The following is a 15,416-nucleotide window of genomic DNA, read 5'->3' on the forward strand; positions in this document are numbered from 1 at the left end:
TTCCGATACCGTGCACTAAAACCATGGAACAAATCAACTCTCTTCAAAGCATCCGATACCATGCACAAAAACCATGGAACAGATCGACTCTCTTTAAAAAATTAATTAAATAAAAAAAGTGAAGAAAAAACAAAAACAAAAAAAAAAACGAATGGTGTAAAAAACGGGAAAGAAGAAGCAGGTGGGTGCTTTCATTTTTTACTATTTAATGACAAAAAATAGAAGAAGAATGGTAGGTTTAATATAGATTAGCAGGTTACTAGGTGAAAAGGAAATGTAATCTGGGTATTTAAAAACATGAGGGTAGAAAGAGATGTAAAAGTTTAAAAGCAGGGTAGTTTTAGAAAAGAAGTTTGAAGTAGGGTATTTTTAATAAATATAGGCTAAGTGTAGGATAGTGATAATAATTGCCCCTTTCTTCTACCTTTTTTTTTTTTTTGGTAAATCCTTTTTTCTACCTTAGGTATACCGTATACCTAAATATTTGTCTTATTCACTCCCAAGTCCTCCTATCTTTTTCCCAACTTAAATAGGAAGGCGAATTTCTTGTTCCCAAGTCATTTTCTGACTTTAAGTTCAAATTGATACTCCAACCCCAAAGTGGGTGACAAAGAGGTGCGCACATGGGCATCCAATAGGGGTGAGATTTTTCGTTTCATGGTCACAAAAATACTACACGATCTTGGATAAAGGGGGAAAAAATATGGCATCAACTGGCATATGAAAGCATCTAAGACTTCAGACTTCAAAGTTAGTGGATGTGAGATTTATTCCGAACATTCCATGGCAAAGAATGACTGATCTAAAAATTCCCTGAAACTATGAATCATTTAGAAGGAATCTATTCAATTCTATTTCCTAATCATTGAACCCCAAGACTCCCAAAAGTGAGGAACGTTTCAACTTTCTAACTCCCAAATCTGTGGTCCTGTTCTAATTCCATCGACGATGCTGCTCTGTCCATGTATCTTCTCATCTTCATCTCATCGTCAATTTAATCAACAAGTCTTCAACACAGTAGAAAACCCAATTTTACTTTTGAGTGTGACCATGAAGTTTTGCTACTATTACAAGATGAACATGGGATTTCATCATTTGGTTTCTCGTTGAAGCAACGCCGTTCTTGAGTTTGTCACTGGAAGATAATGACAGGTTTGTGTAGTCTTTAAGGCGTTCACAGTTCAGAGTTCAAACCACATGCCCAGAAATCATGAATGGAGATTGATTGAATGGAAGCTAAAGAAAGAATATCAAAAGCAGAAACAGAGCAAGTGAAGAAATATTAGAGGAGATATGCATTCACATTCCATTAGAGAAAGCCAGGAAGCCTGCTTCCATGGCTGCTTTTCAGCCCCTTCACTCAGCTTCTCAGACACCCCCAAGCCCACTTTTAAATCAATCAACACAGTTGCTGCTTCTCATTACGACTTTGATGCTGCCACAGCCGCTTCTCTCTTCCCAAACACCCAATTCACCAACCATGAATCCCTCCCTTCATTGTCTGATGCTCTCTCTCGCTTCACCACAGCTTATCCACTCTACTCCCACACCCATGAAATCGACCAAATCCGAGCTCAACACTACTTCCATCTCTCGCTCTACAACCATGTCTGCTTCGACTACATCGGTCTTGGCCTCTTCTCCTATTCCCAGCAACAAATTCCCAGCTCAACACCTTCTTCTTCTCCTACTCTATCACCCAACAGTCTTCAATTCCCATTCTTCGACATCTCCTACAAGCCCACAAGTCTGCATTCTCAGATACTAAACAGAGGCAAAGGATCGGAATTTGAATCCAGGATTAAGAAGAGAATCATGGATTTTCTCAATCTCTCTGAAACTGATTATCACATGGTTTTCACGGCCAACAGGGAATCAGCTTTTAAGCTACTGGCAGAATCTTATCCTTTCCAATCCAAGAGCAGCCTCCTTACAGTTTACGACTACAACAGCGAGGGTGTTCGAGTCATGATTGATAACTCCCAGAAGCGAGGAGCCCAAGTCATGTCAGCCAAGTTCTCATGGCCGAGCCTGAGGATTCACCCTAAAAAACTGACGAATTTGATTGTCGGTAAGGGGAAGAAGAAGAGGAAAAGGGGACTGTTCGTGTTCCCTCTCCAATCGAGGATGACTGGCAGGCGATACTCGTATCACTGGATGAGTTTGGCACAGGAGAATGGGTGGCACGTCTTGCTTGACGCTTGTGCTTTAGGACCCAAGGATATGGACTCATTGGGCCTCTCTCTCTTCAGGCCAGATTTCCTTATCTGCTCCTTCTTCAAGGTTTTTGGGGAGAACCCATCGGGATTTGGTTGTCTATTTATCAAGAGATCAAGTGCTTCGGTCTTGGAGGCATCGACCACGGCTAGAAGCAGCTTAGGAATCGTCACTCTTGTCCCAGCAAATAACCTTTCTCAATTACCCACTGATGATTCCGATAATCACCCAGAGACCCAAGAAAAATCTAAGCTTAATGAGTTGGAAAGAGTCGAACATGGTGACGCCTCAGAACCACATATGGAACAACCCTTCTCATCCGAAATTGAGGAATTAGATAAGCCCATTGATTTGTTGAAACATGGAAATACAGAGACCAATACCACTGGTACAGGCAAGAAGAGCTCCGAAATCAACTGTGAGTATTTAGATCATGCGGATTCTTTGGGGCTAACGATCATCACTAGTAGAGCAAGACACTTGACCAATTGGTTGGTGAACGCATTGATAAACCTCCGGCATCCATATCCAGAGCAGGGACTTCCACTCGTCAGAATCTATGGTCCAAAGATAAAATTCAACAGGGGACCTGCGCTAGCGTTCAATGTGTTTGATTGGAAAGGGGAGAAGGTTGAACCTGTGCTCGTACAGAAGCTTGGAGACCGAAGCAATATTTCTATCAGTTGTGGATTCCTCCACAACATATGGTTCTCAGACAAGTACGAGGAAGAGAAGGAAAGTGTCTTGGAGACAAGAAACCTTGAAACAACAGAAGAGGCAAGCAAAAGGAGGAAAGAGAGAGTCGATATGGGAATAACTGTGGTCACGGCTGCAGTGGGTTTCTTGGTCAATTTTGAGGATATCTACAGGCTTTGGGGTTTTATAGCTCAGTTCCTTGATGCAGATTTTGTTGTGAAGGAGCGGTGGAGATACACAACTCTCAATCAGAAGACTATTGAAGTTTAAAGCAAGAATTCAGATCGGCAAAATTTCTACACCAATTGTACTATTTCTTAAAGGGTAAATATGTCTGTAACCGAGTTGGTTTCAACATATTTTTGTAATCTCTTTTCTTTACCCTTGGCCACATCACTTGTAAGGCAAGTTATCGGTGGATGTTAGTGTTTGGGAGAGCGAGAATGAAACTGCCGAGGACGGGAGCGATGAAATCGTCCATGTATGTCTGGGCCATATCACTGGGGAAAGCAATCCCGAAGAGTGGGAAGAGGAAGAGAAAGAGGAAGTGAGGGGATATGGAGGCAATATCAGTACTCCCTGGGTGAGCCACCACAAGATCACCCACACCAGCACCACCAGTATATCCCAGTTCGTGTTGGGCATGGGCACGCCCAGCTCCATGTAGAGCCTGATGGAAAAGCAGGAGCGGTTCCAAGAGTCCGAATAGTTGTGGTTAAGACTAATAATGGAGGTCCGGCGTAACCATGGGTCTTCAATTGGTAGCAGTTGGCTTTTCAGGTCATCGGAGGTTGACCCAGCCCCTTGATTGCTGTCCATTTTTCCTTTTTGGCAGGCGAGGATCTGGTTCTATGTGGGTTGTGGACATTCTAGTATGACAGACTCCGGCAGACTTGACTGCAACATACTGGCAATCTGCAAACTACGCAAAAATCCTAGTGTTGATCTCAATCAACTTGGCTTCCTCGTCTGAGTCACCGTCTTCTTTCTCTACTTTTGCCTCTTCCACCGGAGATGGAGAACGAAACTGAAACCTCTCCTTAGGCTAGGGAGGGATGAAGATCATAACGAAGACAAGGACCAAAAAAGTATCATTCGCATTCTCGGTTACAAACAGACGAATGCTTTTATCAAATGTCGCTAGTAATATTTTTTTAAGGCACATACTTTGGGGCTCTCTGCCACATTTTTATCTCATGCGCTCTGAATAAATCTGTTCCCAAACAAAATGTATTTTGAGACTGCAAACAACAGAAATACTATGCCACTAGACATAATAAAAATTGTTACAGAGGTGACAATGCTAAAGAAACAGTATAACATTAGTTCTTCTAAATAATCCAATATGATAAATGCAACTGGCAAAAAGAAATCAGACAGACCTTAATACTAGAGAATGATTCACATCACCTCTTCCCTCCTCCCTTTTCTTTTCTTTTCTTTTCTTTTTTCCCCTTTTTTTTTCGAAGGGGAGGAGGTTGTTATCAAACAGTAGTAGCATAATTAGCAAGAGACTACATCCTTAAAGGATAAAGATATCATCCTCCATGCAATGTCGAAATAAAAACCACCACATCCTTCTCCTCTAAGGGTGTATCAAGCTGACCACTTAACTCCCAATCGCAATCATTAATGAGGACTAGAACACCAGGTCTCCTGCACATAATGGCATAAAAAGAAAAACAAAAACTCCATTCCATCAAAAGAAACTAAAACAATGCAAGTACCAAAAAAGAAAGAAAACTAGGAGAGATAGGACACCACTATAAAAAGAACAAAAGGACTCAATCTGACTGTATCACAGTCAATCTTCACTTCAATTTAACTATGAATAAATTCAGAAGTTCTCCAGAACTTACACGGTATCTCCTTTCATGAACATTTCAGGCCTCTCCTTGATCAAATTGGTACGAACCCAAGACAGCAAGTTTCTCATTGTAATCTGACAAGAACAAGTCAGAAAGGCATATAGTTTAAGGCTTTAAGTAAACAGGCCCAAAAAATAAAGACATAAATAGATGAAGGGGGTATTAAACCACACAGCAAGCAACACTTGCATCATCTGTTTGGGCAAAATTTATTCAAAAAGGCACATAGCTTAAGGCTTTAAGTAGACAAGCCCAAAAAATAAACACACCAATAGATGAAGGGGGGGGGGGGGGTATTAAACCACACAGCAAGCAACACTTGCACCATCCATTTGGGAAAAAAATTATTAAAAAAAAAAAAAAAAGGAAAGATTATCACCTTCTCTTCACCAGCTGACATATCAGCATCAACATTATGTATCTTAACTGACTGACAAAGAAGCTCAAGTCCACCACTGTGCAGAAGAATCATACAATTACAATCATGTGTAAAAGAACATCGACAAGTTAACAATAACAGCAATATTAATAACTAAAAGGGGCTAAAAACCATAGAACCAATCAACATTAATACCAGAAAAAGAAATTCATAAATAATAAATAAATGACTTATGAGCCCATAAATTTATAAAGACAATTGTGTTTAGAACAGCCGCTAATACAATAAATAGAAGCATATGATGCTGTTTGACCTAAGACACTTACTCTATGTTATTGTAACCACTTTGCGGAGTGAAAAGGCCATTAGCAGCTATTACATCATGTGTGACCAAGAATTTTACCTTAATTTTAATACTTTCTTATCTATGGATTAGGATCTACATTCACACTATTCAATTGTCACAACTGATTGTCAAAGTTGAATCAAAGACTTACAAGATGGATGATTTCGTGGGATCCAGGCCCATGGAGGCCCTCTCATGTTATCTGGCAATCTTAAATCTTTAAGCTAATCAAAGAAATCAGAATATCTCATTCCAGTGAAAGCCAGGTACAACCAACTCTTTTTCTGATTCCCTAGCTAAGGAAGGTGAATCCAAAGAGTAACATATTTTATTATGTATCATTAAACACCACATGGTTCGAACGAACAAGCATCCACTTTTCCTCTTATCAGCAAACCCCTATCAAGTTGTATAATATCAAATATTTCAGTGGAGATCCACCCAGATGACGGGCAGGGGTGGAGAAGGAAGACAACTGTTACGACACCAAATTAGAATCCGTGAGATTAGCATCTTCGAGATGTTTAGGAGTAATTTGACTCATTTACATCAGCCCAAGGATTTCTAGCGCACTGGCTATGTTCCTTGTGAACTCATATTTGGAATTTGTAAGTACCAGCCAAAAGAGGAAATTTTCCGCGCCATTCATGGTGTTTTGAACAAATATATTTACAGTAGTTTCAAACAACAAAAACAAATATAGAAACCATAATCCATAATTAAGGGATAAACATAAACCACAAAAAAAACATACAGAATGCAAGGATCCAAGAAGTACTGATGCAGATGCTCGCGCGGGCGCGCGGGCACTGAGAGATAGTTAGGGCTAAAAATAAAGAGGAAAACTTTACCCGAACTCGAGAGTGAGTTGCATATCTCCAAAAATTCCTAGCCTCAGGACGGAAAGCCCCAGCCGTGTTCTCCTCTTCGATCGAATTATTTTCTAACAGTCCAGAAACCCTAAGTTGACACTGTTGATGATGAGAGATAAAGGAAAAGTAATTTAGAGCATAGAGAGGAGAGTGACGACTGACGATGTGTAGAATGGAGGGACTCGGGGAGTAGGGAGTGAGACCAATGGTGTAGAGTTCGTATCTGCACCAGGGATTTAAGCATCGGATTGGATCAGATCGGCTAATCCGAATTCTGGCCGATCCAGATCGGATTGATACTTGCAAAACTGTTTTAGTAGAATTACAGGCCGATTCCGGGGTCAATTCAGACCAATTCAGTCTAATCCCAATCTAATCTGGATTGGAATCGGCCGGGTCTTTAAACCCTGCGACCACATGTCTATTAAAACCTTGAGGACTTTGCTAACCCAATCGGGATCCTCTGCTGCCGCCTGCCTTGGCGGCCACACAGGTAAGGCATGGACCCCACCCAGGTAGGGTTCTCAGACGGTCATTTCACCCCTGTGAGGCCGCATGCCCCAGCACGGGCAGGTGGCACCAGAGGATCCACATCCTTGCTAACCTCACATAAACGGCATCAAGGGTTACTCATTCCCCTATCCGGACAAATCAGATGGAATATTGTGCACGGGGAACCCAGATAGGAATTATTTTTAAAACACTTAACCGGGCTATAAACTCATGAAGCTCACAGAATTTGTTGTTTTATGTAGTTTCTAATGCCTAAGATTCCATGTAATATATTCAGATAAGGGTGGGGTTCCCTCCTTGGATTTAGGTATCGATATTGTATCGGCCGATGCAACCAAAAAATCCTTTTCAGTCAACAAATGATTTTTTTACTGGAATCAACCGATATATATCGATAAACATTGGTATTGGTGGCGGCCAATATCATGAACTAAAACCTTGGTGGCTTCAATTGGTTCTGTTGAGTTAAGAAAAACTCAACTTCAAATAATTTTTAGGCTCCATTCCCACCTATATGTCTTGTTTTCTCTTTCCCAAATCTTTTTATAATAAATGCAAATTTTTGGAGAGATAAAGTCATAAAACAAGAAATTCTGGAAAAGGAATCACTCTCACTTCTTGGTCATCTATTTGTAAACCAAAGTTTTAGATGGTCCAGGAATTAGACGAAGCCATATCCACAAGAGAGCTCGCCTTCTTAAATTTGGATGGCACTTGCTCATGCAACCCTCTAAGCTCTGGGCTCAGGTTTTAAAAAGCCAAATATTTTACATCTTCATCCATATTGAATAAAAATTATAAATGTCTTCGAGGCTCTTAGATTTGGAACATATCAGTAGTTGCACCAACCTCCAAGTCCAGAATTTTAACAACCAAATCTCTTTGAAAGTTGAAGATTCATCCAAAATTTTAGTTATTTCTGTAGAAAATTATCATTGAAGGGCTTCCTACAAGGGCAAAATTAAAAACCATACTGAAGGCTGAGGATAGATGTTGTTTGTGCAATCTCAAGTCGGAAACAGAGTGACATTTATTCCTTTCTTGTAACTTTTCTATTTAGGTTATGGGTTGTTGGGTCCCTTAGTCTTATAAGTTCATAACCAAAAAACAGTCAAGGATCTAGTCTTTTGATATGATATAACCAGTACTGAACTATTGATTAGTTCGTTAATCAAAATAAAAACTCTTCATTAGTTCCAAAATTAGATCAGTTCTGCATCCTTTGTATTTGTACCATCACAGCTTATTTCATACGAGCTGTTCCAGTATAGAAACCTACTTGTTAAAAAAAAAAAAAAAAACTGATAATGTAGCATATTCAAATGGGAAAAAGATCTGAACCTAAACCCCCCCCCCCACTTAAATCTAATCATCAAATTATCTCTGTGCACAAGGATTATGGAATTGCAGGTAGTACTCAAGAAGCCGAGGTTTCAGGAATTCAATAAGAACTCAATAGATCTTTATCAATGGGATATATAAATCCATAAAATTTTGAATAGACTTGAAGAAATAGGAGAACTGTCTTATGCATCATGAGGACCATCTATGACTCTGGGAAATCTTCGTTACGAGGAAGGTATTTGTACACAGTAGATCCTCTAATCGACTACGTCAAATAGGGGGTGGGGGGAAGGATGTTTGTTTGTATCATTTCGAATATGCATTTATGCCAATCAAACTGCATTCAATGCTGGTCGTGCTGACCATGCACAATCGTGCATGAAAACTTTGCCATATGATATCTTGTTCTACTCATCTTTTAAATCCTGTTTTGGTTATAAATATATATATATATATATATATATATATATATATATAGTAGGTTTCTCAGGATACCAAATAAAATATGCAGAATGAAATAAATATGCAAGTGAAAACTTGAAAGAGGTCGTGAAATAAAACTTGTGTGTGCTTAGCTAGGTCTGCATGCCCTTAATTTGGGCCGGTCGTGGCACTCGGAGGGGTAACCTCGGCGGTCTACCATTTTCGGGGTAGCCTTCATTGCTTGAAGCGATGAGGCCAATATTTGAAGATAAAAGATAAAATCTTGAATTTTATATTACTTGGAGAATTTGAATTACACTCTTGATATACGGACTCTTGAAGAAAGCTTGAAGATAACTATTCACTTACGGGTTTACTTGAAGGAAACTTGAAGCTCGAGATAAAGGCTTAAACTTACGATTACTGAGACTTGACGAACACTTGATGGAACTTAGTTCTGACTTGAAGAACACTTGATGAAATAAACTTGAAGTTACACTTGAAGAAATAAAATTAAAAATGCTTGAAGTAACTTGGTGTAAGAACTTGAAGAGTCGAGCTACAAATGCTGCGTGCTTTCTATTTTTCTCTTCAGAGATTCTCCTCCTTCTCTATGGAGAAGAAGAGGGGTCTTAAAGAGCTTTGGAGGCTTTGATCGCTTTACTTTTCCACGAAAGCAAACCTTATCTTGAAGGCATCTTTGGTAGAGCGTAGAAGCAAGTGGGCGTGGGCCCGAGTCTTGACTTTGGAGGCAGAGGCGCGAAAGCGAGTTTTGGTCCGTAGTGCTACAAGAAAAAGTCAATTTTACTATTCACCACTTTGTAGGTAGAACTTGGAATCTTTGAAAAAGCTTCAAAAACCGCACCGAGGCATTCCACGTGTCGAACACTCTTTTTTCCTCATTGGTTTGGTTTAGATGGTTCACCGTATTTGAATGGGCCCAGGTGGTGGCTTGACTATCTAGGACCAGAGATAGTGACGGACACGACTTTTGATACACCACGTGTCATTTGTCGAGCCATTTTTATGATGTCGTCATGGTGACGATTCTCCAATATCGGGGTTTGGAGACTAACCCATGGGCTTAAAGGCCCACTCTTTTTGATGTTTGGCTTACGGACCTTCCTGGTGGACCTTGTTGAAGAGAAGCGTTGGCGATGAGGTCCGCCCATCATTTGGATCTGGGCATATTGACCTTCATGGAGGTGGGGTCAATGGACCCAACACTTGAACCGGTTTCTTCTTTTTCTTCTTGAGATCGAGGGCGCCACCGGGCCTCGATCTCGCTGTTTGGCTTTTAGCTTGAGGCGTCATCATTCTTGGATTTGTCAGATCCTTGATGAGGGCCGCTTGAGTTTTGGCTTTGTGAGGGATTGAGTAAGGGCCTCGGGTACACCTTCTCGGATCACACTTGTCCCACCACTTGACTACGAAGTTTCTTTGTAGAAAAGGGGTAAGAGCAATCGGGGCCTTCGGATTGTCCAATTGCATACTCCCAATAAACGATCCAAGCCGACGGCAATGGATGAAGAACCTCGGAGATCGGTTGTTCGGAATTTGTTCGGTGTCTTGGCAATAAATGCTTAAAGCATCGAACACTTGATCCGGCAAAATGTCACTAATTGGCCCAAAGGCGGCCCACCAACGAGGGAACCAATTTGGAATTGGGTGGAGAACTTGAAGTCGAAACAAAAGAACCAGGAATGTTGGTTCTTGCTATTTTGAACAGGAAAGCATGGTGCCAAGCATCCATGTAGTCAAAATAGTGGTATTCCTGGGTGTAGTTTTGAGAGAACCTCTTTGTAGAGAGGGATGTGTACCCCAATCTTTTGAATCGATAATTTGTAAAATGGTTATCAAGTATGGGTAACGGACTAGGATCAATTTTGTCGAATTTTGTTTGATACGTATAGAATCGTATCAACTAGGATGAACTCATAGAATTCTTGACTTTTTGAACTATTTGGGAATAGAAATCCCAACCTTGGAAAAAGCCCTTCTTGCTACTTCCACGCGTGTTGCGGCCTTTAGTGAATCGGTCATCAAGGGCAAAAATGTCTTGATGGGCTTGTTTGAGGATATCTGACTCTTGGGTAAGTTTTGGGAAGAAAGCTGGTTTGGACACTGTTGTGGAGGAGCTTGGTCTAGAGAGTCATTGAGATGACCTTGTGTTAGGAACTATTTGAGTGGACTGACTAGCCACGACTTGGGTGAAGGGAACACTTTCAACTCTGTTTTGGAAGGGGACATTTTGATTAGTTGATTTGAAGAAGTAGGTTTGGCATAGGAACCCTTTGATTTTATGCTTGGTTTGGGGGCTCCTTTGGAGCCATGATAATAGAAATCGTTTTAGGACCGCAAGAATTCACGGGTCAAGAAATCGGAATAGAATTCATTTCTCCTTTTATGTAAGTTATGTCAAAATCAAAACTCGATAAAAGGGCTTGCCATCTTGCAAAAATCTGTTTTGAAGCAATATTTTGAACATCATTTTTCAAAACTTGTTTTTTCTTCGACGCAATCAACTCTTACTAAAAATTTCTTGTTTAGAAGATCGCTTTGAAATTTCGGATGCAAAGAACTACAAAGGATTTCTTTTTTAATGGTACTATAATTTTCTTCGGTGGGTTCCAAACTCCTGAAGCAAATGGACTAATTGTTCTTTATCATCTTGGACTTGTTTAAGGATACCTCCGCACCCAAGTTCGAGGCATCGCCTCAACTATCTTGAAAAGTGCAGGATCTGCAAGTTTTAGACAAGGGATTTCCTTGACTAATTTTTTAATATCTTGAACTCGCTTTTGTATGGTTTGAAGTCCATGGGCTTGGTTTTTCTTGAGCCTAGAGTAAAGATCTTTACATAATTGGCTAATTTGAGGGATGAAATCTCGGCGTAATTTAGGCTTCCTAGGAACCTCTGTAATTGTTTTTGTCTAGGATTTGATCAGGGAATTTATCTGCAAAAGCTATAGATCTTTCTATAGGGATGACTTGGTTTTGGTAAATGTAATGCCCTAAGAATCTAACCTTGGTTTGGAATAACTCCATCTTTTTCTGGGAAAGAACTAAACCACTGTTTTTCATGGTGTGGAAGAAACTCCTAAGATGTTTGAAGTGTTGTTCAATGGATTTGGAAAAGACTAGAACATCATCAATATAGACTATTAGAATCGCCGTATGGGTTTAGGATGTCGTTCATAATGTTTTGGAATTCACTAGGGCATTTTTTAAACCAAAGGGCATTACGTTCCATTCATAATGCCCAAATGGTGTGGTGAAAGCCGTTTTGTAACGGTCTTCTTTGTGGATTTGGATTTGCCAATATCCGGACTTGAGGTCAAACTTTGAGAAGATTGTGGCTTGGTAAAGTCTTTGAAGTAATTCTTTTTATTTGGTATAGGATATCTAATCCATTGTAATGCTTCATTTAGAGGTTTGTAGTTTATGACAAGTCGGTGTTCCTCTTTCTATTTCAGCGTTCTTATTAACGTAGAAAGCCGCATGACTCCAAGGTGACTTGCTTTTCCGATTAGATTTTTATTAAGGAGGTCTTGAATTTCTTTTTACAAACTTCTTGTAGTTCTTGGGTCATTTGAATAGGTCCGGCTTTTGTAGGGATATCCTTATCAAAAGCTTGGTTCATAGGAAGATGAACAATGTGCCTATGTCGTGCCAAAGGCATCGAAACTCAACGAGTTCCTTCTCAATTTGGGCCTTGGTATTAGAAATTTGTTTTTGAACCGTTCTTTCTTGGAGTTTTTGTTCAATAGTCCTATGGTTGACTTCTTGTTTTAGATATTGTAGATGTTTTTGTTTACTTTGAATTTGACTTATAGTTGTCCGCTCGAAATGGCTACTGTTTTGAGCAGTGTCTATTTCTTTTGTTCTGCTTGTTCAAAGAACTGAAATGGACTTGTTTACCTAGGATAGTTGTTGTAATTCCTTGATCCGAAATGAAAAGTTTTATGAGTTCTAGGAAAGGTTGTCCTAGAATAACTTCGGTGTTAAGGTCTTTTACTAATATGAAAACTTGTTTTAAGCAAACTCCTTGGTTGCGATGTGAACGTCGATAATTTATAATTTACGTTTAGTCTTGAGCCATTTTCCTCTGTTAATTTTTGAGTTGTCTTTTCAAAATATTGGGTTGGGACTAACCCTTCTTGTATGCGATTCATTTGTGCTCCTGAGTCAACCAGGGCTATAGTGTCGATCTTATGGGTGATGATATGACAATAGTAATATTGACATACCACTTGTTGGCATTTGACTTTGTTAATAATATCAACAAAATCTTCATTACTTGTTTGGTAAAGTTTGTATCTGTTGTCTTCTTCTTCTTCTAATTCGATTTTTTTTGAAACTTCTTTAAACTTGCTATGTTCCGCTTTTATATTTTTATTTCGTCTTTAGATCATTTGTAGTAGCTTCTAAATGGCAATTTTAACTTGATCCGGATTTTGAGAAGAAGTAGGAGTTTTGTCAAACTTCTTATAAATATTCTTTATGTTATAAGGGGTTGCCTTGGTTTGGGGTTTTGTTGATGAGACCTGTTGTAAGAGTTCTTGGGCATGTTGGAGGTATAAAGTCTTGGTATGTTTATCTTTGATTTGATCAACAAAGTTGAGAAATTCTTCGGTTTGTTAAAGGTTTTAAGTCCTGAACTTGATTGTATCATGTTTATAGATTTTGATGATTCGAATCATCACAATTTTTTGAAAACTCCTTGGCTACAATTACAAGGAGAAGCCTTTCATCACTATCCGCTTTGACTCAATTTGGTTTAACTCATTTTCTTGGGTTTTGTTTCACTCTCGGACTGTTTTGACCCAAATCGGCTAAGAGTTGGATTTTGGTATCATCAGCATTATGAGTGAGTTGATCTTTTTTGCTAGTCTAGATTTGGCTATGTGGCCAGTTTACCACGATTGTAACAACTTGATCTTGGTGTTTTGAGTTGGTCTTGATTTTTGGAAAGTTCTTTTGTAAGGTCTCTGCTTCTTTGGGCTAGATTTATTTTCTAAATTTTTATCCGGTTCTTTTCTTGTCTTGTACTTACTTGAATATCTATTTTTCTGTTATGCCTATGGCTTTTATGTTTCTTTTGAGCGGTGATTTTTGAATCGAAACCAAACCATTCACTAATCCCCTAATTCTTGTTTGTAGGATTTTGATTCTTTTCTAATTTGTTTTCTAAGTTTGATATCGTACATAAGGCTAATCCTTCCTTGTGTACTAGGCTTATGAGATCACCATAGGTGAGGGTTTGATAGGTATTTCCCATTGTTTTCTTCTCTTAATTTTTGTTTGAGTTTTTCGAAAATAAACTGGGTAACTGAAGAAGGAATTTTTCTTTCCAACAGGGGAGATTTGCATCTTCCTAGTCGGGACCTTGGTCATGAATGTGTCTTTATACCATTTGAAATCGTGTAATTTTTACATTTGAGGTTTGATAATTGTTGAAGACCTATCCTTGAGTCTTGTGGGATCTCCTAAAAATACTTGGTTATACTAAAAATTAGAGTGTTTACAAAGATCTTCAACTTGGTTGGTCTCCTATCATAATTGGTAGACCTTGTTCATTAGTTTGAATGGCATTTAGTATGGATTCTTTTTCCGGTTAGAGAACATTATCCCACCAACCTTTAAGTTGACTCGTAAACCCGAAATGATTATTTCGCTGTATGGCATGATCGGGTATGTTCTTGATCCGATGAGCATTGCTCACCATGGTCATTTCTTGGAGTTTGTTAGCAGATTGTAACCGACATACCATCTATGTTCCATTCATAGATGGTACCACTTTGGTAATTTGCCTGGAAAATTCCCTTCTTTGTTCAATTTGAAGATCCGGGTATGTTGGTCTTGGATAATAGTTATTGTTCATGTAAGGGCTAGTAATAGCATTTACTTGTTCTTGCTCCTCTTCATCACTGGATGATTCAGAGGAAGCCATTTGTTGGATGTTTGCCACATTGGAAGCGAGCTTCCTTGTGTTTCCTTTTGAGGTGTATCGGGACAATCAAATTTTGCAATCTTGTGGAAATTTGGCTTACTAGATCTCTGTTTTCTTGAGTATTTAAGTTTTTTAAACTCTTGTTCGAAATCGTGAAAGGTTTGAACAGAGTTGTTGTTGTTGTTGAGGAAGTACTAGCTTGATTTAGAGACGTTGGTTCAATAGGAGTGTCTTTTTGAACTAAGTTCTCTATTCTAATTAGTTGACTTCCTATGGTTTGTAAATACTTGGTTTGTGTAATTTGTTTGTTCAATAATTTTCTTGGACCCATCGAAACACCTTCAATGGATCTAAAAGGTGTTGCCAAGATTTCTGTGTTGTTAATTTTTAATTTAACATTTGAACCAGGAGGGTGTATTGTCTCTATGGTCTTGTCATCGAATTTCGTGTGTGGTACACCTTCTCTTGCAATCGATGTTTGAAAAGGGATAAGGAATGTTGTTATTACTTGTATAGATGTCTAAATATGTAAAGAACATAACATCTACTTTGATGGTTCTCATTTTGTCATACCAGAGGTTCTTGATTTCTTGTTGTTTTTCTTTCGAGAAGTAGCTAAAAACCATTCTCTTTTTTCGCGTTCTGGGTGAATTGAAATCTATTCGAGTTTGGGTTTGTCTATCTCATAGTCTTCATCATCGTATGACAAGAACTCTTGCTTCGTGTTGCATGTCGGTTTGAGTTGGTGAAGCTGGTTCATTTGAAGGAGAAGACTTGTTAGATCATTGTTCATAAATTCCTTGGG

At 39.1% G+C, this 15,416-nt stretch overlaps 2 protein-coding genes across 2 annotated transcripts; one reads left to right on the top strand and one right to left on the bottom strand.

Moving 5' to 3' along the window:
- The first annotated feature begins 1,157 nt into the window (after positions 1–1,157).
- Positions 1,158–3,184, top strand: LOC122665335 (molybdenum cofactor sulfurase). The gene has a single exon (XM_043861451.1). It carries the CDS (start codon positions 1,294–1,296, stop codon positions 3,181–3,183), a length of 1,890 nt encoding a protein of 629 aa, XP_043717386.1. The 5' UTR covers positions 1,158–1,293; the 3' UTR covers position 3,184.
- A 1,197-nt stretch (positions 3,185–4,381) lies between these two features.
- LOC122665336 (ubiquitin-related modifier 1 homolog 2-like) lies at positions 4,382–6,510 on the bottom strand. Its single transcript, XM_043861452.1, has 4 exons — positions 6,358–6,510; positions 5,161–5,236; positions 4,773–4,855; positions 4,382–4,569 (listed from the first exon to the last, which is right to left on the bottom strand). Exons 1-4 carry the CDS (start codon positions 6,378–6,380, stop codon positions 4,452–4,454), a joined length of 300 nt encoding a protein of 99 aa, XP_043717387.1. The 5' UTR covers positions 6,381–6,510; the 3' UTR covers positions 4,382–4,451.
- Positions 6,511–15,416: the final 8,906 nt, after the last annotated feature.

The sequence above is a fragment of the Telopea speciosissima genome, chromosome 6 (assembly GCF_018873765.1).
Source record: "Telopea speciosissima isolate NSW1024214 ecotype Mountain lineage chromosome 6, Tspe_v1, whole genome shotgun sequence".
NCBI lineage: Eukaryota > Viridiplantae > Streptophyta > Magnoliopsida > Proteales > Proteaceae > Telopea > Telopea speciosissima.

Excerpts from the sequence above, each read along its gene's own strand:
- LOC122665335 (XM_043861451.1), top strand. The coding sequence starts at position 1,294 with ATGCATTCACATTCCATTAGAGAAAGCCAGGAAGCCTGCTTCCATGGC.
- LOC122665336 (XM_043861452.1), bottom strand. The coding sequence starts at position 6,380 with ATGCAACTCACTCTCGAGTTCGG. Across the intron at positions 5,237-6,357 it reads CAACTCACTCTCGAGTTCGG|TGGTGGACTTGAGCTTCTTT; the intron begins GTAAAGTTTTCC and ends TCTTCTGCACAG. Across the intron at positions 4,856-5,160 it reads TGTCAGCTGGTGAAGAGAAG|ATTACAATGAGAAACTTGCT; the intron begins GTGATAATCTTT and ends TGTTCTTGTCAG.